The sequence below is a fragment of the Pituophis catenifer genome, unplaced genomic scaffold (assembly GCF_029215685.1).
Source record: "Pituophis catenifer annectens isolate HBS135680 unplaced genomic scaffold, rPitCat1.0.hap2 SCAF_6, whole genome shotgun sequence".
NCBI classification, from domain to species: domain Eukaryota; kingdom Metazoa; phylum Chordata; class Lepidosauria; order Squamata; family Colubridae; genus Pituophis; species Pituophis catenifer.
The window spans coordinates 4,403,755-4,427,884 of record NW_027256886.1 but is presented as its reverse complement, the minus strand read 5'-3'; the positions used below and the strand labels follow the sequence as shown (position 1 = coordinate 4,427,884).

The window sequence follows — 24,130 nt, the reverse complement described above, 5'->3', positions numbered from 1 at the left end:
TTCATTTTTTTCAGATAAAGTCCATAAGGAGATAGAAAAGGTTTTGGGTTCTTCAAATGCTGTTGGCCATCGAGATTGGAAGAAACTACCTTATACCAGTGCTGTGATTCACGAGATCCAGCGAACCAAACATGCATTCTTATTCAGAATCATCAAACAATGTGCAAAGGATGTGAATATTTTTGGTTTTCTTGCTCCCAAGGTATAGAAGAATGGTGATATATCAATGAGTGAATGAATGAATCAATAAATGAATGAATACATGGGTCCTATATATTCTGCCGGTGACTCTGTAGTGGTCCCTGCCCTGTGAAACATTCCTTCCCCAAGATCCAGTAGGCCCCTATCCTTCTAGCCTTCCTGAAGGCCTTAAAAACTTGGCTCTTTCCACAATCATTGAGGTAGGGCAAGCAAAAATGAACGTCGAAGGATGGAGGAGTGTTTGCCTTTGGGATGTTGGAAGTTTTTGTTGTAATTTTATGGGTTTTGATCTTAATTTGCAAGATTACGGCATGTAAAATGGGTGACAATCAAGGTATTTTAAGTAAATAACTATTCATAGCTGCTATTGCATCAGTAATGAGATTCATGTCAAGAAGAAACAGCGATACTTTTCAAAGACTTTCTAAAATAGTTCACGAACAGCTGCTGATTTCTTCTTTTCATAGAATCCTAGAGTTGTAAAGTACCATAGGTTAACTACAGACATCTAATCGAAGCCCTTCTCAGTGCAACATTCATAGAAGCATCTCAGATAGATGATCCTCAAACTTCGTTTGAAGACTTCCAGTGAAGCTATACTGAAATTTCCATGTAGCTTCTTTTTTTCTTTTCAACAGTGGCTACCTATAGCTTGTGGGTTTCGTTAGGATTAAAAACAAAACAAAACAGGAAGAGTATAACATTACTTTATACCGTGTTTCCCTGAAAATAAGACATCCTCTGATAATAAGCCGAATCGGGCTTTTGAGTGCATGCGCTAAAACAAGCCCCCCCGAAAATAAGCCCTCCCCAAAAATATTTAAATGCATGTGCAGCTGGTCCCCACCATTCTCTCTGGTTAGGGTTAGGGAGACAGAGCTGGAAATCAGGTAAGATGGCAAGAGGAGTCCCGTTTTGCTCCACGTGCCCCAAAATAATAAGACCTCCCCAAAAATAAGGCCAAGTATTAGAGTTAGGGTTAGGGTTAGGTTCAAAAAAATATAAGACAGGGTCTTATTTTTTGAGAAACACGGTACATGATGCTAGCACTGATGATGTTACCTAATTAGGGTAATGAGACGTCTGCAAGAAAACAAGCAAACTCAGAGAGCACCAAAACCCCCCTACATCAGTGTTTCTCAATCTTGGAAGCTTGAAGATGGGTGGACTTCAACTCCCAGAATCCCCCAGCCAGCAGTACTGGCTGGGGGATTCTGGGAGTTGAAGTCCACCCATCTTCAAGCTACCAAGGTTGAGAAACACTGTCCTACATTATACAGTACATGTTCAGAATGAGTTTTTGCTAGCTCTGTTTTATAAGAGACACCACATATTGATCTAAATCCAGATGTGCCGCAGAAATACACTATGATTAGTTTCAAATTGATGAAGTTTGCACACATTGTGTGAAAAGTGCTCAAAAACTGGTCCTGGGAAAGTGAGGCAGTAATTTGAAACGGGATAATTTGGATGCTTTGAGTCAACTTTTTTTTAAAATTACTTCCAGGGAACTTTCATTAACCCGGATCTGAATTCAATATTACTTGATCCCAAACTATGGGAGGCACCTGAAAAATTCAACCCAAGTCATTTTTTGGACAAGGATGGAGAATTTGTTGCCAAAAAAGAATTTCAACTCCTTGCTGGTGGTAAATATAAAAGTGATTTATTGTCATATCGACAATGTGATTTTTATTTTAAACTAGCTGATAACCCGGCGTTGCCCAGGAATTTATTTATCCCAATCCTGTATTAGGATTTTCCCCCTTACCAGAGGGAGCCCCCTTGTGGGGTACTGTGAAACTGTTACCATGGCAACCCCACTGTGCTGCACAGTAGAAGCCATTTTAAGGCAGTAAGTAGAAGTCATTTTAAAGCACAACAGGCTGTATCTTAACAGAACACCCCCCCCCCCCCAAGGATGTTAGGGGTATCTTAACCCCACAGTATTTCTTTCCAGAGAGTAAGTCATCTGTTTGGTTGAAATTGCTCAAGGCATTCCAGAGTTATGCTGGAACATATATATATACACACACAGCCATTTATATATATATTTCTGGTGCCAATTGTGTTGTAAGTTGAGGACTATCTGTGTTGCATGAAGTTATACAATAGATCAATTCAAGAATAAACTTAAGCATGTTGAGAGAATGAAAATGGTCTTCATATACTAAGAACAAATGACTTATGACATGTCACAGCAATCACACACATCTGGAGCAATGCCAGATGATACGATAAAAGATTCTCAATATTATCATGAATTGTTGTTTCATCATTATTTTGTAATTATTCTTCCCATTTCCTCCACAGAGTCAGAAGGTTCTTTAGAGGATAAATTAGCAAGAGTGGAGTCCTTTACTTTCTTTATAAATCTGCTCAAGACATTCGTCTTCAAGTTACCAGAAGGAGAGAACAAAACCAGCAAACAACCTAGAATTGGGTTAACAACGTGTCCTCATTCTTATAAAATCTGTGCTGTTCCTCACCACAAGAAATCCTAAATTCTAATTATCAATAGCACATTTCGATTTTACAATAGCTTTTTTCCCACTGTGAGGTTCAATCTCAACTTGCTCAATTCAATCTTGAGTAGAAATTCACATAACGAGTCGCCTCTTTGACGGATTGGATTGCTGAATCTGTGATGAAATAAAGTTATTAAATAAAGTAGCATTCAGGATATGTTACATTCTCTTTTACGAGTTGATTAGTAGATCACATTGAGCGTTACATGTTAAGAGCAATCTATTATTCAGAAAATGTCTATGCCATGCAGACCAGAGGTATTCAGCAGGTTCTGACCAGTTCTAGAGAACCGGTAGCGGAAATTTTGAGTAGTTCGCAGAACCGGTAAATACCATCTCTGATTGGCCTCACCCCAATCTATTCTCTGCCTCCTGAGTCCCAGCTGATCGGGAGGAAATGGGGATTTTGCAGTAACCTTCCCCTGGAGTGGGGAGGGAATGGAGATTTTACAGTATCCTTTCCCTGGAATGGGGTGGGAATGGAGATTTTACAGTAATCCCACCATTGATGCACACCCTCAATTGCGGTGCGCACCTTACAAAAATACAATAAAAATACAGTAATAACAATAATACCAACTAGAGTGGCAGAACTTTGGAAATAATTAGAAAAGGCATCTCCAAGGATGAGGAAAGGGGAAAAACACTGTTTTGTTTTTAACACAGTGCATAATTAAGCCTCGGGATTCATCACAATTCACTTTACTATGTGTTGACAGCTGTAAATGTTCTGGAAAAAAATATATTAAGTATGGAGAAAGAGGACAGAGACTGAAATACAAACAAGCAAAGAATCATTGCAATGCTTCTGAGGAAACAGGCATAAAACAAGATATCTAATACAACACAGCTAGTTTGGAATAGTGGTTAAGGTGCAGGCTAAGAAACCAGACGATTGTGAGTTCTAGCCCTGCCTTAGGCATGAAAACTGGCTGAGTGACTTTTGGCTTAAAGAGCCTTGGTAGTACAGTGGTCTAAAGCACCCTGTTATTAAGACCAGCTGCCTGCAATTACTGCAGGTTCGAATCTCGCCAGGCTCATGGTTGACTCAGCCTTCCATCCTTTCTAAGGTAGGTAAATTGAGGACCCGGTTTGTGGGGGGCAATAAGCTGACTTTGTATAAATATACAAAAGTATGAAGGCTATTGCTTAGCGCATTGTAAGCCACCCTGAGTCTCCAGAGAAGGGCGGCATATAAATCAAATTAAAATAAATAAAAATAAATAAAAAATAAAATAGAAGGAGGATGGAGTATTTAGGTATCTTCGTCACCTTGAATTATTTATAAAAACAATAAAGCCAGGATTTTTTTAAAAAAATCTAAAAGTAAAAGTAGGAGAACACAACAATATAAGTATAAAATATAAAAATAGGAGAACACAACAATATAAAAAAAGAGGAAAATGTAAACATGCATTATATTTTGGTCATGAGGAAAAGAGCTGAATAGCTTTTGTCAGTTTAATACAATCCCAGAAATAAGGTCTAAATCAGAGGTGGGTTTCAGCAGGTTCTGACCAGTTCTGGAGAACCGGTAGCGGAAATTTTGAGTAGTTCGGAGAACCGGTAGTAAAAATTATGACTGGCCCCACCCCCATCTATTCTCTGCCTCCCAAGTCCCAGCTGATTGAGACGAAATGGGGATTTGCAGTATCCTTCCCCTGAAGTGGGGTGGGAATGGAGATTTTGCAATATCCTTCCCCTGGAGTGGGGTGGGAATGGAGATTTTACAGTATCCTTCCCCTGCCATGCCCACCAAGCCACGCCCACCAAGCCACGCCCACTGAACCGGTAGTAAAAAAATTTGAAACCCTCCACTGGTCTAAATATAGGTCTCTAAAATGAAAAGAGAAGCATCCAACTTCATTTCTAATAGAGGGAACTTAATTTTGTGTAAATGGAGAGAGATTTGTGAGGTCTCATTGGGTCTGGGGTCCATCCAGTCTTTTTTGACTCAAGAAACCCACCGCAGTGATGGTGAACATAGCAGTTGGCCCCCCTCCCCACTTTTTGCAAGGCGGCCATATTTGTTTTCTATGAAAGACCTGAGAAAGAAGAAGACACATAGGTTTTTCACAAGCCAGCATGCTTTCTTAAAACACGAAAGATATAAATATAAAATACAAGGCAGACGAAAACAAGAAGAAAACATTTAAAATTCAGAATTGAAAAGGCAGGGGAGCACTTTCCAGGCTTTAGCCAAACCCCATGGCTGCAATGTACCTCAGCAAGCCCAAAATGATTCAGTCGTCAAACGTTTCCTAAAAGCGAGGAGAGTGGAGTCCTGCCTCATCTCTGGGGGAGGAAAAATGTTTATTTATTTTTATTTATTTTACCAATCAAATTTCGGAACTGCCCATGGGTGGCGGGCAGTTTATTAAATTAATTTTATTAAATTTAATCATTTAATTATTAAATTAATTTTATTAAATTTAGTCATTTAATTAATTAAATAAATATATTAAATTAATATTTTAATCAAATATTAAAACAAAAACAATATATGAACGTTAAAATTTAAAAAGAGGCTAGGATGATTAAAAACAAAGCTAAGAATTAAGGCAAAAGGAGGGCTTTGAGGACATATTTAAGTTTTTAGCTGTAGTCCTGGTTTTATTTTTATCTAACCTTTTTACCTTAATACTTTATTATTTATTTGTTTGTTTGTTTTGATTTTGTTTGTTTTCTTTTATTTGTTTGCCACTCCTCTTGCCTCAAGGCGACTCTGGGTATTCGCAACATTTAAAGCCATAAAATTATATATATACATATGCATATAATAATATAATATAATAATATAATAATATAATAATATAATATAATATAATATAATATAATATAATATAATATAATATAATATAATATAATATAATATAATATAATATAATAATATAATATAATATAATATAATATAATATAATATAATATAATATAATATAATATAATATAATATAATATAATATAATATAATATAATATAATATAATATAATATAATAATATAATATAATATAATATATTTTGGCGCTCTCTCACTATATGTTGAATAGTTTGTTTTTTGGCCCTGCAGTCACAATATGCTGGTAGTATTTTGCCTCTCTTATAGAGGGCATCAGCACATCTACCGTAGCAAATTCCATTCCGTGTTGTCCATATCACACAGGAGTTACAACAATACATTTATCCCAAAGGTGCTTTTTCAGGAGGTAACTGGACTTTGTTTTTTTTCTTTGAAGACGTTTCGCTTCTCATCCAAGAAGCTTCTTCATCTCTGATAGGATAGTGGGGAATGGAAGGATTTATATTCCTTGCAGACAGCTGGTCATTTGCATCCTTTTAGAGCAGGGGTCTGCAACCTTAAATACTCAAAGAGCCATTTGGACCCGTTTCCCACAGAAAAGAAAACTCCGGGAGCCACAAAACCTGGGTGGGTGTGGCCAACCCGCCCTGCCTACCCAGCCGGTCATTAGGGCAGAGAACCAATTGTTAAAAACACCAGGAACCACAAAATCCTTTTGACATCTCTCTCTCTCTCCCTCCCTCCCTCTCCCCCCTCCTCTCTCTCTGTATCTCTCTATGTCTCTCTCTCTCTCCCCCTCTCTGCGCATCTCTCTATCTCTGCCCTGGCTGCTTCTCCATCCCCCGCTGTCCCCTTTACCTTCTCAGGCCAGGCGAGGAGTGACTGGGAGGGGAGGCCCAGCCAGTGGTGGGATCACCTGACAGGGAGCCACAGCAGAGGGTCCAAAGAGCCGCATGTGGCTCCGGAGCCACAGGTTGCTGACCCCTGTTTTAGAGGGATGTTGAAACACAAACATACAGGTTTATCTGTATCCTCAGGGTCATCTGAGTAGTGCTCCTGGTTTATTTATAAATCCCCAACTATCCTGTCAGAGCTGAAGAAGCTCCTTGGATGAGAAGCAAAACGTTGTCAAAGAAAAAAACAAGAAAGTCCAGTTGCCTCCAGAAAAAGCACCTTTGGGACAATCACTGACTATTGGGGGCGAGTCATTGGCCCCCATGGAGAGGACTTGCAACTTGGGGGTCCTCCTGGACTAACAGCTGTCTTTAGAAGAGCACTTGACGGCTGTGGCCGGGAGGGTGTTTTATCAGGTCCGCCTGATTCACCAGTTGCGTCCCTTTCTGGATCGGGACTCGTTAAATACGGTCACTCATGCCCTCGTCACTTCCCGCCTGGACTACTGCAATGCTGTCAACATGGGGCTCCCCTTGAGGAGCACCCGGAGGCTCCAGCTAGTCCAGAATGCGGCTGCATGGGTGGTTATGGGAGCGACGGGATGCTCCCATGTGACCCCCCCTCCTGCACGAGCTGCACTGGCTCCCGGTGGTCTTCCGGGTGCGCTTCAAGGTTTTGGTTACCACCTTTAGAGCGCTCCATGGCTTAGGACCGGGGTATCTATGAGACCGCCTTCTGCCACCAGTAGCCTCTCACTGACCAGTACGCTCCCATAGAGAGGGGCTCCTCAGGGTGCCGTCGGCCAAACAATGTCGACTGGCGGCCCCCAGGGGGAAAGCCTTCTCTGTGGGGGCACCCGCCATCTGGAACGAGCTCCCCCCGGAGATACAGAGGATCCCGGACCTGCGCACTTTCCACCGTGCCATCAAAACATTTCTTTTCCAGCAGGCCGGCCTGTCCTAACCTCTCTTTTAAATTTTTTAAAATTTTTAAAATTTCTAAATTTTAAATTTTGTCTTATGAATTTGGGGGTTTTAAATTTCATTCTCTGAGCCAATTATTTAAATTGCATTTTAACATTTTTTTAACATTTGTATTATATGTATTTTATTTGGCTGTTCACTGCCCTGAGTCCTTCAGGAGTAGGGTGGTATACAAATTTAAATAATAATAATAATAATAATAATAATAATAATAATAATAATAATAATAATAATAATAATAATAATAATGTGGATGACTGAGAATCTCTACAGACTTTTAACAATAAATTTACTCACTCACTCTACTGAGAGTCTGTCCAGAAAACAGACACTGCAAGTAAGGAACAGTCGATCAATATCTTTTAATTTCTGGAAAGTGAGACACTACAAGACATTTTCTTTTGCTGACCCTAGTAAATTGAAATAATCCTGGTTGTAGCAGGCAATTCTACGAGCATAAGACATTCAAGTCAGTGGTGGAATTCAAAGTTTTTTTACTACTGGTTCTGTGGGCGTGGCTTGGTGGGTGTGGCAGGGGAAGGATACTGTAAAATCCCCATTCCTTCCCCACTCCTGGTGCCAGCCAGAGGTGGTATTTGCCGGTTCTCTGAACTACACAAAATTTCCACTACCGGTTCTCCAGAACCTATCAGAACCTGCTGAATAGCACCCCTGATTCAAGTACAAAGGGCTTTAGAGGTCAAAACCATCTCTTCAGATTACATTCAGAAAATAAGTGGCAGTCAGTTCAGGGCCTGTTGCAGTGGTGGGTTTCAAAAATTTTTACTACCGGTTCCGTGGGTGTGGCTTGGTGGGCGTGGCATGGCTTGGTGGGTGTGGCTTGTTGGGCATGGCAGGGGAAGGATACTGTAAGATCTCCATTCCCACCCAACTCCAGGGGAAGGATACTGTAAAATCCCCATTTCCTCCTGATCAGCTGGGATTTGGGAGGCAGAGAATAGATGGGGGCGGGGCCAGTCAGAATTTTTACTACTGGTTCTCCAGAACTGGTCAGAAACTGCTGAATCCCAACTCTGGCAGGTACAGTTAGCATATGGGCCAGTGTTTTAGACTAACTGCTATTTAAGTGGTTGTAAAGGCAGCCAATGTATTTGTATTTTGATGTATTTTGACTCATACCACCTTTAAAGCGCTCCATGGCATAGGACCTAGTTATCTTCGAGACCGCCTGCTGCTACCGATGACCTCCCACCGACCCGTGCGCTCCCACAGAGAGGGCCTCCTCGGGTTGCCATCAGCCAAACAATGTAGGCTGGTGACCCCCAGGGGGAAGGCCTTCTCTGTGGGGGCACCTACCATCTGGAATCAGCTGCCCCCAGAGATAAGGAGAATCCAAGACCTCGGTGCCTTCCGCCGTGCCCTTAAAACTTTCTTTTTTCAGCAAGCTGGGCTGGCTTAACATATTTTTTTAACATATTTTTAAAATATTTTTGTTTGTTATTTTAAATTGGGGCCAAATTAATATATATTTTTAATTGTTTTTTAATGTTTGTATTGTATGTTTTGTATGTTTTTGTATTGTATGTTTTTATCTGGCTATACACCGCCCTGAGTCCCTCGGGAGAAGGTGCGGTATATAAATTCGAAATAAAATAAATAAAATAAATAAATAAATAATCCCAAAATTTAAGAAAGACTCTCGATTGGATGCTTTATAAATTAGCACACATACTTTACCAAGATGATTTGCAAAGAAAATGCTTCTCTTTTCTCTTTGAAAGGCAAATGATTAAAAAGTGTAATTTTAAGAAATGTTACCTTTTGTTCTGGCTGAGTCCAAGAGAAGAAATGTATTACAAATTGAAAAAAAGGTACTAAGGATAAATTGAAATGAATATGCTTTATTGGCATCCAAAAGAAAACAAAGGCAAAACTAAACAAGCTTATTTAGCACATTGTTCAGCCACAACTTCCAGATCTTTTGTTGATCTGGTTAAGTATGTTATGTGAACCTAGCAATAGGTTGAAGATGTGTAGAGTAAATGGAGGCAGAAGCTCAAATTAAGAGAATAGACATATAGGAAGCATTTACCCAATGAATGTGTACTGTAATTACCGTATTTTTTGGAGTATAAGATGCTCCAAAGTATAAGATGCACCTAGCTTTTGCAGAGGAAAACAAGAAAAAAAAATTGCCTCTGCCTCCCAGCAATTTGTCTCCTTGCAGCAAACAGCAAAAAGCATGGTCAGCTTCAGCACAGCCTGATTTAGCATGAGCAGCTGATTGGCGGTTGGATCTGCCTCCCGGAATACCTCCTATCAGCTATTGCAGGCTGTGGGGATTGCCGCCGTCCATGGGCTCCATCACCGCCCATTGCTGCTGCCACCTATTGCCGCCTCCGCACGCTCCATTTTCGGCCTCCGTGCACCCCATTTTTGGCCCATTCCAGGCGGCGGAGATAGGCGGTGGCGACGATCCCTGCTGCCTGGAATGGGCCCAAAATGGGATGTGCAGAGGCCGAAAATGGGGCACGCGGAGATGGCAATAGGTGGCAGTGCCGATGGATGGCGCCAGTGCCGATGGGCAGCGGTGATCCCTGGAGCCTGGAATAGCTGATAGGAAGTATTCCAGGAGGCAGATCTAACCACCAATCAGCTGCTCATGCTAAATCAGACTATGCTGAAGCTGGCCACACTATTTGCTGTTTGCTGCTTGCTGCAAGGAGGCAAATTGCTGGGAGGCAGAGGCCAAAGGATGGGGGACGGCAGGTGGCCAGGGCTTCGGCAACATTCATTATATAAGACGAAGATGGGGGGGGGGGAAGTGTGTCTTATACGGTAATTTAATATTTTGTGTGGTGTTTTTATAAATTTAAGATTTGTGGGGAATAGCACATATCTTGTAAGGCTGTGGAGGCATTGTCACATTTACAATAGGTGTGTCATTGAATTCTTTTACTCCTTCAGGCAACTGGAAGCTGAAGGCCCTCATCAGGCTGGTCAGAAGGATGAAGATCTCAATTCTTGCTAGCTGCTCTCCCATACATACCCGTAGACCTGTAAATGAAACAAAGCATGCATAAAGGGGATAATAATTTGCCCTCCAGAGTATAGCCCATAATCAAGGAAATCCCCCCAGTGGGATTTAACTCAAGATGTACTAGATGGTACATTATTTCAAAGGGTTGGTATTCATTTACCTTCGCTACTGGTTCGCAAATGTGAACATGTGTGTGAGGTCCTTCTGCGCATGTGCAGAGTATCAAAAACGTGGATAAATTTCACGTGATTACATCTGAGTGGGTGGACGGAGCCTCCCACAGCCGCCGCTACCGATTCGCCCGAACCCGATATAACCGGCTGAATACTATTTCAAAGGCAAAGCTAGCTACACACCCATGAAAAAACAATGACCTGGCATCTTTTTTGCAGAGATGGCCCTACAAGAGAGAAGTCACTTTCTCACCTCTCTGTCCACCAATTTATTCTCTCGGGTTATAGCTGGAGTACTTGCTGGTGGAATGGACATAATCTATAACAATTCCCTATCACTGACCAAACAGCTATTCTTGGTGTTTGCTTGGTACACCTGGCTGTCGGATGAATGTGAAAATAACAGTTTTCAAAACAGCCTTTCTTCTGATTACTCCTCAGAGTAATTGCTACTGTGGCATTGGGCTACCTTTGACTTCTTTTCCTCAAGGATTTAAATATTCAGGCATAAATTGTCAGTTTTGGAATGTCTAGGGTGGCAGATTTGATTGCCATGGATCTGTCCCAAGTACTACTGCTACAGCTGGCTTTGGTGCTATATTTTGTTTTTAGCACAACTGGAACCAGCTTTGCATAAATCTTACTAGGATGGACCGATGTGGATGCCATTATGCAGGGATGGGAATCAACTTCCATCAGAAAGAATTGGAGATGATCTTCTGCAGATCGCCCTCTGCAGGGATAAAGGGCTATTAAAATAATCTGCGCCAGCTATAGTAGCTGATCGGTCTGGATGGAATACACCAAGGGAATCTGATGGCTTGTTTATTGTGTGGTCTTGGCTGATTTATGAAATATGGAGATATACTAGGCCCGTGATGGCGAACCTATGGCACACGTGCCACCTGTGGGCACACGAGCATTGCCCTAGCTCAGCTCTAGCATGCATGTGGGCGCGCGTGCATTGGCCAGCTGATTTTCGGGCCTTCTGGGCCCACTGGATGTCAGGAAATGGGCCATTTCCAGCCTCCGGAGGGTGTGTGTGTGTTAGTGGAGGCCGTTTTTTACCCTCCCTGGGCTCCAAGAAAGCCTCTGGAGCCTGGGGAGGGCGAAAAACGGGCCTTCTAGGCCCACCGGATGTCAGTAAATGGGCTGTTTCTGGTCTCCAGAGGGTCTCGGGGGGGGGGGGTAGGGGAGGCTATTTTCACCCTCCCCAGGCTCCAAAAAAGCCTCTGAAGCCTGGGGAGGATGAAAAATGGGCCTACCGGGCCAACCGTCAACCTTTTTGCCATTGCATGCCAAAAGTACATGCATGGGGCACAGGGGCATTGAATTATGGGTGTGGGCATGCACACGCACGACACCCCCCCGCACTCCCCTGCTTTTGGCACGCAACGGCAAAAAGGTTAGCCATCATTGTCCTAGGCAGTTACATCATTAGTCATAAATGCCTCTTTCTACTAGTAGGAGCCCTGACTTTTTGTAAGACCTGGCTCTGACAGATGGCTTGGGGAACCAATGGGGGAACTTCACACTGGAGGAGATTGATCTCCCCCCACTTTCCCCATATATTCAGCTCCTTCGCTCGCCATCTTGTGTTAAGATCTTATTTTATCTGCTTTGTTATTTTATATCTGATGATTTAAATTTTTGTTCAATGTTTTTATGCTGTAAACTGCCCAGAGTTGGCTCTCCTGCTCTAGCAGAGGTTGGATTAGAAGACCTCCAAGGTCCCTTCCAACTCTATGTTCTATATTCTATATAAATGCTGGAGGTGTAGAACAAGTGAGAGGGGAAAAGCAATCAGGAAAACATGGCGCAAATAGGATGGCTAAAAGTATATTTGAGATATGTGCCCGTGTGTTTGTGTGTGTTTGCCCATAGTCCCTAGTAGATCCATCAGAACCAGTGGTGGGATTCAGACGGTTTATTTTATTTATTTTATTTTGATTTATATGCTGCCCTTCTCCGGAGACTCAGGGCGGCTTACAAGGCATTAAGCAATAGCCTTCATACTTTTGTATATTTTATACAAAGTCAGTTTATTGCCCCCACAAACCGGGTCCTCATTTTACCTACCTTAGAAAGGATGGAAGGCTGAGTCAAGCCCGGTGAGAATTGAACTCACAGTAATTGCAGGCAGCTGGAAGCTAAATACTACCTTTTTAATGGTAGCATTAGTCTGCTGTGCCACTCAGGCTCAGCCGGTTTGAGCCAACCGGCTGTTAAAATACTGGCTGGCATTTCTGTGTGCTGCTGCTTCTACTAGCTCCACAGACAATGCTAGCGGCTGCCACTGCCCCCATCTCCCTCTCTCTCCTGGCTGCTGGGCGATCCCGTGTGAAGAGGGGGAATGGCAACTTTAGCAAAGGAATAAAAACTGATTTTACTGCTTCCCCTTGGCTAATGCCCAGTGAGGGAGAACTTGCTCTGCCACGAATGGGCAGAGACGGGCGGTGAGGGGCACGCCCGAGCAATGCTCCTGAGCCGATAAAATCTTCTCTTCCCCTGTGGAAAGATCAGGCTCTGCCAGTTGGCCTTGGTGTCCCTGGGGAAGAATATGGAGCAACTTCTCCCTTGCTGGGCATTAGCCAAGCGGAAGCAGTAAAGTCAGTTTTTATTCCTTTGCTAAAGCTGCTGTTCCCTTCTTCACATGGGATCACCCAGCAGCGGAGAGGGAGAGTGCCACACAGATACAGGAGCACACAGGAATGCTACCGCATTCTCCCTTTCCCTTCCGGTTGCTGGGTGGTCCCGTTTGAAGAAGGGAACAGCAGCTTTAGCAAAGGAATAAAAACTGATTTTACTGCTTCCCCTTGGCTAACGCCCAGAGAGGGAGAAGTTGCTCTGCCACAAACAAGCAGAGATGGGCAGGGAGGGGTGAGCCTGAGCAATGCTCTTGCACCATTAAAACCTTCCCTTCCCCTGTGGAAAGATTGCACACACACACACACACACACACACACACACACACACACACATTGGATCTTTCTTTCCTCCCGCACCCCCTCTCCACCGAAGAACTCTGGATTCCCTCCCCAACCCTGCCGATCCCATACAGGCACCCCCCACGCGAGTGATGTAGAGTTGGCCATGCCCACTCAGTCACATGACACCCACCCAGCAGCCACACCCACCCAGTCACATGACCTCCTAGCCATGCCCACCTAGCCGCGCCCACAGAACCTGTTGTTAAATTATTTGAATCCCATCACTGATCAGATGGGATCAGTGGGTGTGGCCAGTGCGTGATGCAGTGGTGGGATTCAAACGATTTAACAACCGGTTCTCTGCCCTAATGATTTCTTCCAACAACCAGTTCTGCTCAGAAAGTTAACAACCGGTTCTCCCGAAGTGGTGCGAACTGGCAGAATCCCACCACTGGCATGATGCATCCGGCCTGCAGGCTGTGAGTTTGACACCCCTGGTCTAAGGAGAATTTCAGATTCTTAGTTTTGAAACTAGAAGGAATTAGGAATGCTAGGTTTTTTTATTCAGATCATGATGACCTCAGAGCAACTCAGGGATGACGGTGTTGGGAATCTGTTTGTTATCAGCTGTTTTGGACTCTTGGATTTACCCGTTCCGAATGCTAGGAACTCTTCTCGATCAACGAACTTCCCATCCTTGTCTAAAAAATGATTTGGGTTGAATTCTTTAGGTTTCTCCCATTGTTCAGGATCTTGAAGAACAGAACGCAGGTCTGGCGCAATAAAGGTCCCCTGTAAAAAAAAAAAAAAGAAAAAAGAAGAAAAAAAGAGATGACTAGACAGAGCAGTTTCATAAGGGAAACAGGCAGAAAAGTTCAAAGAATATTTTCATTTTCATTTTTCATTTTATTAAATTTGTATACTGCCCTACTCCCGAAGGACTCAGGGCAGTGAACAGGCACAAAATAAAACACATAAATACAAAAGTTAAAACATGATTAAAACCCAATTAAATAATTTTTGCCCGAGACAATTTAAAACTCCCAATAATTTAAAACGAATTAAAATTTCAGTTTAAAAATTTAAAAGAAGGGGAGAAAATTAGGCCAGGCCGGCCTGCTGGAATAGGAGTGTCTTCAAAGCACGGCGGAAAGTGCACAGATCCGGGATCCTCTGTATCTCCGGGGGGAGCTCGTTCCAGATAGTAGGTGCCCCCACAGAGAAGGCCCTCCCCCTGGGGGCCGCCAGTCGACACTGCTTGGCTGACGGCACCTGGAGGAGCCCCTCTCTATGAGAGCGTACCGGCCGGTAGGAGGCTGTTTGTGGTAGTAGGCGGTATTGTTTCATCATATTGATGAAACATTTGCTCATAGTTTGCCTTTATGGATCCATATTTGTCTAAAAGTTACGAAAAGAGAAGCTTGCTCTCTTTCTTAGCATGATCTGTGGAGCTTCTAGAAGGAGGTGTATGGTAAAAAGTAAGTGAGTGATCAATGATGAAGGTGGGGAAGAGTATGTGGAATCCAGTCGGGTAGCAAAACAGGCCCAGTGTTTGTCGGTACTGGCAGAGCAGGATGGCGGGGAGCAGTAGTGGGTTCACCTACCTTTGCTACCAGTTTGCTTGTGCATGCGCGCTCGCTTCGCTTGCACACGCTCCACTTCTGCACATGCGCACCACTTCTGCACATGCGCAGAGCGTATTTGATGACATCCGGGCAGGTGGGCGGAGCCTCCCGCCGCCACTGCTACTGTTCGCCCGAACTGGGGCGAACCGGTAGCAACTCACCACTGGCGGGGAGATAGACATGGATTGCATTTCAGTGTCTCTGACGTTGGTCATAAGGGCAAATGCCTGTGGGGATGCTGTAGTGTCTGTAACTTTGAAACTGGGTCATAAGTAGCTTTGGGAGTGTGTGTGGGGTCTGTTGTAACTTTGAACAGTTGTTAAGTGACCATAAACTGAGGACTGCCTGTTTTCTGCTTTTCCTTTTAATGTTGAAATACTGGAATGCATTGTGACCATGTTTCTCACCTTTGGAATGTGGTATCCCCTAACCTTTACGTCCTTTTTACTTTGCCTGGGGACCCCAAATAGCAAGGCATACTTTACACGTTGCATTTCATGAATCACAGCATTGGTGTAGGGCAGCTTCTTCCGATCCTGATAGGAAATTGACCGTGAGAAGCCAAACACATCTTCAATCTCCTTCTGGACTTTCTCTAGGGAAAAAAATGATGGAAATAGAAGCTTCATTTTCAGTATTGTGGTTCATTTATTTATTTCCTAATATTAATCCTCAGTAGTACTGTAGAATAGCCTTTTAGGGCACTAAATGTAATCCCATTCTCCTTTTGAGTGTCATGAAGGAGTACAGATTAAAAATGCATTTTCTCAGCAACGATTAGATCTGGTCCAAATTGATGCAAATTGTTGCTTTACTTCAAAGATTCTGTTGAATCTCCCTCAGTCAAGTCAGTTGTCAAAATTCAGTCCCAACCAGTTTGGAAATCTGACTCAGTTAAAAAAAAAATTAATAACGGTCTTGAAAATATTCGCAAACCAATTTTTTGCACCAGCCCTCTTTTGTCGATTGTCACGCTCTAATTTGGTCTTCTACACACAATCTAGGCTGAGAACAAATACTAAGCCTGAAAATCTTGGTGGATTTTTACATTTAAAATGGGTTAAATATTTTAGCTCTGTATTGATTTATACTTTTTGGTTCACCACTCAGAATTTTATTGAGGATATCAAAGAAGGCTCTCCACTTGTCCATTCTTGATTTTTACTAATCCTGCTAAGCTCATGTTTGTGATTATAGGTTCAAAAATCCAGCTATGAAATTATTATGAAGAATAGATTCAGTTTATCATTCAATAACCATTGATATTTCAAATAATTTTAAATGATTCTGTGTGTTTTAGATTCTGAGAGTGGCCCTGGTTCCTACTGTCCAGATTTCTCTCACCTTGGATATCAGGATGGCTTGCCAATAGGATCAGTGCCCACTTCATAGAAACAAATGATGTGTCTGTTCCAGCAGCAAAAAGATCATAAATACAGTGAGACAGGTTTTCTTCATTGTAGGTAGAGTCGGGGTCATTCTGAAGTTTAAAATGCGAAAGTGAAATTTACAATGAATTCTATGCAGCTTTTCTGTGGTTATTTTTGCTTTTGTGTTGCAAATCATGAGAATCAATATGTTCTTGGTAGTTATATAGGAAAATCAATGCAGGAGAGTAATAATTATAGCAGTAGATTTATACTTAGTAAGACTCTGTGTTAAAGTAGGCCAGATTAAAGAGAGACTTTGGAAGAACTTTAATGAATATTGTTTAATTTATAGTTGGTTACTTCAGTAAATGTTTGCATGCGTCACTAGTGTGTACTATTACAGTGAATCACAAAAATTGACACCAATGTTACCTGCATGCATTCTCATTTAGAGATATGTCCCTCTGTAGCAGGAATGTCAAACTCATGTCATCACGTCGTCGTCACGTGACGTATTGCGACTTTTTCCCCCTTCACTAAACTGAGCATGGGTGTGGCCAGCATGTGATGTATCTGGCCCACAGGTCATGAGTTTGACACCCCTGCTCTGGAGGAAAATGAAAATTGAAGTCAAACAAGGTCCCCCCCCTCCATTATTTTTCCCTGGGTCATTTTGTAGTTGTGCTTTCTGTTTTTTCTGGAAGAATGAGAGCTTTTTATAATCATAATCATAAGTTTATTTTGTCAAGCTATATAAGATAACAGGTAAAAGTATAAACATAATTTGAATACATGAAAAGAGTAAGTAAAAAGGAATATTAGGACAGGGACAGTATGCAGGCTGGTGCACTTATGCATGCCCCTTACAGACCTCTTAGGAATGGGGTGAATGAATGAATGAATGAATAAATAAATAAATACATGGATTATAAACACACTGAATAAAATGTTTTAAGTTTTTCTTGTTATTCCAACTTTTATTATCACAGAATCATTTCGAAAAGCTATGTAGAAAAGCTTTCCTAACAAGAGCAGAGCTGCAATATGAGTTTTATTAAGAGCAGCTCTTAATAAACTAAATTCAAAATGGGAGCTGGATTAAAAAAAAGATGAAGGAAGATAGTATAGATGAGATAGATAAGGTAAGGTAAGGTAAGATATAAGATGATATAAGATAACCTTTATTGTAATTTTATTGTAATTTTTTTATGTGAGCACACTGGCACACATTAAAAATGAAATCCGGTTGCCTGCTCTCAAAAGAAAGTATATATATCTACCCATACCCATACATAATACACATATACACATGCTATATATGTATACTAGGGATTTGAACCGCTGAGCTACCGACCTTTCGATCGACAGGCTCAGTGTCTTAGCCACTGAGCCACCGGGTCCCTTTCCTTGCCCATGTATTGAACTATAATAAACTCATACCTTCTCCATCTCAAGAAGATAGTAATCAATGAAATCTTGTGGCTCATGGAAAGAACCGGATTCCTTGTGTTTCTGTATTTCTTGCTTTGCAAAGGAAAGGATCCAGTCTGAAGAAGCCAGAGCTTTCTTGTGAGGGCCTTGGAGGTAGTTCATCAATGCGGGGAACAAATCATACACCTAACAGAAAAAGAAGAGGAAAAGTTACTTATTTCCCACCACAGTTAGAGAAGACTCTCAGCAGCTGACAGTGACAGACAGCACTTACTAATCAAACACAAAAAAATTATTATAAACAGATTAAAACATGGTAAACAATACATGGTACTGTCAGACCTTAAAAACCCTCAAGACTTACTTGAGGGCATATACACATACTGGGGAGAAAGAGAATTAGATGATTTGCAAGGCTTCCTCCATGCCTTATATGACTCCATGAAAATACTGGTGGAAATAAAGGTTTGGGGAGGAGTTTTGTCTCTCTTGTAGAGAAAATGACTCACCATATGGAAAAAGCTACCAGTGACTTTTACAATAATTTCAAGGGATTGAATTAACTTCTGGAAGCTTTCATCTTCAGGAGCAAACTGACGTCCAAAACTCAAAGCACATATGACATTAGAAACTGCATTTAGCACTGAATTTGAAGGGTCAAATGGCTGTCCTGCAAATGAAGATATTTTATAATGAATGTTTAGGGAACAGAACTTCTAAGGGGAAGAAGGAGAAGAATTTGAATAGAATAGAATAACAGAGTTGGAAGGGACCTTGGAGGTCTTCTAGTCCAACCTCCTGTTTACACAGGAAACCCTACACCACTTCAGACAAATGGTTATCCAACATCTTCTTAAAAATTTCCAGTGTTGGGGCATTCACAACTTCTGCAGGCAAGTTGTTCCACTTATTAATTGTTCTGACTGTCAGGAAATTTCTTCTTAGTTCTAAATTGCTTCTCTTCTTGATTAGTTTTCACCAGTTGCTTCTTGTTCTACCCTCAGGTGCTTTGAAGAATCGTTTGACTCCCTCTTCTTTGTGGCAACCCCTGAGATATTGGAACACTGCTATTATGTCTCCCCTAGTCCTTCTCTTCATTAAACTTGGTAGTACAGGGGTTTAAGGCACCCTGTTATTAAGCTTATTAAGACCAGCTGCTTGCAATTATTGCAGGGTTCGAATCTCGCCAAGGCTCAAGGTTGACTCAGCCTTCCATCCTTTCTAAGGTAGGTGAAATGAGGACCCAGTTTGTGGGGGCAATAAGCTGACTTTGTATAAATATACAAAAAGGATGAAGGCTATTGCTGAGCACATTGTAAGCCGCCCTGAGTCTTCGGAGAAGGGCGGCATATAAATCAAATTAAAAAAAAAACAAAAAACTAGACATACCCAGTTCCTGCAACCATTGTTAATACGTTTTAGCCTCCAGTCCCTTTGTTGCTCTTCTCTGCACTTTCTAGACACTCAACATCTTTTTTACATCATGGTGACCAAAATTGAAAGCAATATTCCAAGTGTGGCCTTACCAACGCATTATAAAGTGGTATTAACACTTCACGTGATCTTGATTCTGTCCCTCTATTAATGCAGCCCAGAAATGTGTTGGCTTTTTTGGCAGCTGTAGCATACTGCTGGCTCATATCTAAATGGTTGTCCACTAGGACTCCAAGATCCCTCTCACAGTTACTACTATTGAGCAAGGTACCACATATATAGTATATATAATTTGGAACTAATTGTTTGAGAAATAGAAAAACCAAATCAAATACACAGGTTTTTATTCGAAATGCTCAGAATGGAAAAGATTTCTGCAGATAGGGGATTCGAGCTATTGTCATTACCCCAAATTACATACCTTTTGTTTGTCTAAAGACGTCTACCAGCATCTGAGCCACATCTTCTATTCGATGCTCAATGCTTTTCTTCCCCAGGCCCAGCTTCCGCAGAGAAGTGATGCCAATGTGTCGCTGCTGTTTCCAGGTGTGGCCATTGGAAAGAATAATTCCTGTGGGCATCAGCAGATAATACGTTATTCCCAGTGATGGGATTTAGCCAGTTTGCACCACTTCGGGAGAACCGGTTGTTAACTTTCTGAGTAGTTTGGTGAACTGGTTGTTGGAAGAAATCATTAGGGCAGAGAACCGGTTGTTTAATTATTTGAATCCCACCACTGATAATATTCCATGTTAAAATCTGCTTAGATCTAGTTCTTGCCAAATATCTCTTTGGATTTCAGCTGGGAATATCAAATCACAAGCAACGGTTATTTTTGCTAGTTAACAAAAACTTTATTTATGGATTTACTTTTCATAAACCAAATGAAATAAGAGTTCAGGGTTTTTTTTTCTTATAATATTTTGTTGAAGGTATTAGTTATGTGGGATTATTTCAAGGCACACACATATGAGTGAACAAATAGAGGTAGAATGGATAGGTGATTGGTGAAGGTAAATTGATCATATATTTGAATGGTCAATATAAAATTAGTGCCTTTAGAGAGAATTGGTGAAAATGAAGTGTGCAAAACAGATAAATGAAGGAAGAGGGGAGACATCAAAAGGAAGCGAAAAATGGAGAAACTTGTATTGGAAGAAGTTGATGAGATCAGTAGAAAGTGGATTAAGCAATATTTATTGTGCTTATGTCATGCCTTTAAATCATTTTGTTTATTATGTTTTACCCCTCCCCCCATGTCATGAATAATATTACCACAAGTTATAATAGTGTGATGGTTATTGAGATACAATTCCTTACAATTTGCACCTACCCCTTCCTTTTCCTAAAGCAGTCAAGAAAGGATCATCTGGTCGATCAGAGAATTCTTCTGAGAACCTGGTCATTTCTTCTTTCACAGCTCTGAATCCAGACAGTACTACCACATGGTAAGGTCCAATCCACATGGAGTATATATTTCCATATCGTTTTACATGCTGCCAAGTGAATCAAATATGAGAAATATTACAATCAAATAAAACAGGGTATGTGCAGCTAATATGCTACCAACAGTTTTTCTAAATCCTGAATTATGCAATTCTTTGCCCTTTAGAATTCTTTTCTCTCTCTTTAAGATTCCTACCAAGACCTTCTCTATCTACTTTTTAAAATTCTCCTGGGATGTTCCTTTCTCTATGTTTCTGCTTGAAATCCACCATCTCCTATCTATTGGCTCCATTTCCCCTTGCCGATGATGTAAAACTATTTAACACCACCAACAATGCTGCTACTCTTTGAGTTTGTGTCGGAATAGTCAAACGATTGGCAACTCCAAATCTCAACCAACAAATGCTCTGTCTTACACATTGGCAAAAGGAATCAGAACATAAAATACAACTGAGTGGACACGACCTCGTAGATGACCCTCACTCTGTCAAGGACTTTGGAGTACTCATATCAAATGATCTAAGTGCCAAAGCCCACTGTAACAACATTGCCAAAAAGGCATTAAGAGTTGTAAATCTAATCTTGCATAGCTTCTTCTCCGGTAACATTACACTACTAACCAGAGCATACAAAACATTTGCTAGACCAATTCTTGAATACAGCTCATCTGTCTGGAACCCGCACTGCATATTGGACATTAATACAATTCAGTGTGTCTAGAAATATTTCACAAGAAGAGTCCTCCACTCCTCTGCTCACAACAAAATACCTTATGCCACCAGACTTGAAATTCTGGGTTTAGAAAACTTAGAACTACACCGCCTTCGGTATGACCTAAAGATAGCTCATAAAATTATCTGCTACAATGTCTTACCTGTCAATGACTACTTCAGCTTCAACCATAACAATACATGAGCACACAACAGATAAAAACTTAAAGTGAACCACTCCAAACTCGATTGGAGAAAATATGACTTCAGCAACAAAATGGTCAATGCCTGGAATGCACTACCTGACTACAGGGATCCTTAAGACACTGTTGGGGACAGATGTCATCTTCAACAGAGGAGATAAGTGCCTAAATAGAACCTAAATTGTTCTCAGTGATACCATTTGCTCAGTAGGAGCTGGAGAATGGCTCCAGAGAAAGACAGAAAAGCTGAGATAAATGGCTGCAAGTATACCAATTTTTAACGTCCCAAAGGTGCTTTTTCAAAAGACAATTGCACTGCCCTCCCCGAAGACATTTTGCTTCTCATCCAAAAAGCTTCTTCAGCTTCTTCAGTACTAGGAAGTACTGATTGGGAATACTTTAATTTAGTTCCTTCCAAAGTCAGGGAATGCTAAATCCTACTGTTGGTTAAGGTAAGAAGTGAAACTTCTTCTATGAAAAAGCACCTGGGGACAATCATGACCTGGATGACTGAGAATCTCCACAGACATTTACCAGATTTTAACTTGGTTTTATTCTTGTTTTTAATTTGTTTTTAATTTATGGCATTTATCTGGCTGTATGGCTTTTATTTGTAAACCGCACAGTCACCTAGATAAAAAGGGCAATCTTTACATTTGATAAATGAATAAAATAAAAACATTAAATTATAAGAATAGAATTTATAACACTAGACCTAATGTTAGCATGACCAGGTAGACCAGACAGGGAACATGACCAGATAATCTAATTCTATTTTATTGTGAAGCTACGTTAAGAGAATCTTGCAAGTCTGAAAGAATAGTTCTTCCCCCTGGCTCTTTTACAGTCTGAGAAACTAGGAAGGGTATGTTCTGAGCCCCTTGTCCTGCTACTGTCTAGATCTGGGTTATACTCTCTCTTAACTGTCTGTTCCCTAAGCAGCATTTCTTTACCCCATCTTCCAAAGACTTTCACGTGCACCATTGCACTTATGGCTCATATAATTGGTTGTATTTGCTGAATTACAATCATTATATGTTCCTTCCTTCCTTCCTTCCTTCCTTCCTTCCTTCCTTCCTTCCTTCCTTCCTTCCTTCCTTCCTTCCTTCCGTCAGCGTTCCAGAAAACCCCAATTCCGAGTAAAGACGCGGAAGCAAGCATATTCCAAAGTTATCTTTACTAGAATAGGTAAACTGGCACATCTGGGAAAACCCGAATTTGAGAGGTCCAGGTTTTCCCTCAGTAAATCAAAACCCCCAAAACCATCCCCTCACTCCTCAGTCGATCACATGCTCCAATCAACCTCTGTCCCATCTCGACTCAGCCCCCTGACCACTCCTTCTCCAGATGCTGGATCGCCCTGACCTTGACCGACAGGAAGAATGCTATTATGTCTACAGACAACCCCTCTACTAAATCCCCCTCCTACTTTCCAACACATGAGAAGGTGGCAGCATGGAAGCTTCCGGCCTAATATGGCTTCCAAAGCTGACACCTTCCTTCCTTCCTTCCTTCCTTCCTTCCTTCCTTCCTTCCTTCCTTCCTTCCTTCCTTCCGAGCCATAAAGGGCTAACAGGTGTAGAAACACCTTGAATTTTACCTGGAAACCATACTGGCAACATGCCAGTACCTCTAGTAATTTTAGTTCTATTAATGTTCTTCCCAGATAAAGCCCCTGCATTTATTTCTTTGGGTTAATGCTAGTCTTTCCATTTTACTGGACATTGTAACTAGTGATTGTATAATCTCAAAAGCAATATATAAACATTACCATTTTATCATTATAGAATTGCAGAATTAAGAAGGGCCATATCAGCTGTTACATTCGACCTCTTGTCCAGTGCAGGAATACAAAATAAAACATCTTCATTGGGGGATGTCCAGCCTCCAGCTGAGCAGAGTGAAAAGGAAACCACGCTCTCTCTGGAAAAATTGGTTCCATTATCAGTGTTTTATTGGTAAGACTGAACCAGAATCTGCCTTCCAAAAATGTATATCCTACCCTATTATTTCACATCCTGCCGTGTGAAACGGTGGAAAGCAGGTCTCAGCTTGAATATTCTGGCATGATGAGGAAAATAATCAAGTATCACCACTATCACTTGATTAAATTCCTCATCATGCAAGAATCTTGCCCTAGGTTAATACATTTATCCATAATTATGGTACAAAGAAAATAATTAAAATTATGGTATTTCTGATGGATTGATTTAGAATTAAATACCTTAAGCAAAACATCTCCCTGAAGCCCGAATCCGTTAGCCCACAAGGTCCCAATGAGAGGTAGAGCCAAAGGACCGGGAGGCAAATATCTTCGGGTCCAAAGTTGTCTCAGGAAGAATAGAATCAGCAGAGCAAGCAGCAAAACAAACAGAATTATCCCTATTGCTATCATTGTCCTTC

General features: G+C 41.4%; 2 protein-coding genes across 2 annotated transcripts in view; one reads left to right on the top strand and one right to left on the bottom strand.

The window, feature by feature from the left end:
• The window catches only part of LOC139318675 (cytochrome P450 2J2-like), a 30,375-nt gene extending 27,670 nt beyond the window's left edge, over positions 1-2,705 (top strand). Inside the window, exons 7-9 of the mRNA XM_070946249.1 lie at positions 15-202; positions 1,709-1,850; positions 2,515-2,705. Of these exons, the coding sequence (XP_070802350.1) occupies positions 15-202; positions 1,709-1,850; positions 2,515-2,705 (521 nt within the window). The remainder of the gene's footprint in view (positions 1-14; positions 203-1,708; positions 1,851-2,514) is intronic.
• Positions 2,706-10,237: 7,532 nt separating this feature from the next.
• LOC139318673 (cytochrome P450 2J5-like) lies at positions 10,238-24,122 on the bottom strand. Its single transcript, XM_070946248.1, has 9 exons — positions 23,952-24,122; positions 20,702-20,864; positions 19,790-19,939; positions 18,444-18,604; positions 17,944-18,120; positions 16,478-16,613; positions 15,541-15,728; positions 14,159-14,300; positions 10,238-10,422 (listed from the first exon to the last, which is right to left on the bottom strand). Exons 1-9 carry the CDS (start codon positions 24,120-24,122, stop codon positions 10,238-10,240), a joined length of 1,473 nt encoding a protein of 490 aa, XP_070802349.1.
• Positions 24,123-24,130: the final 8 nt, after the last annotated feature.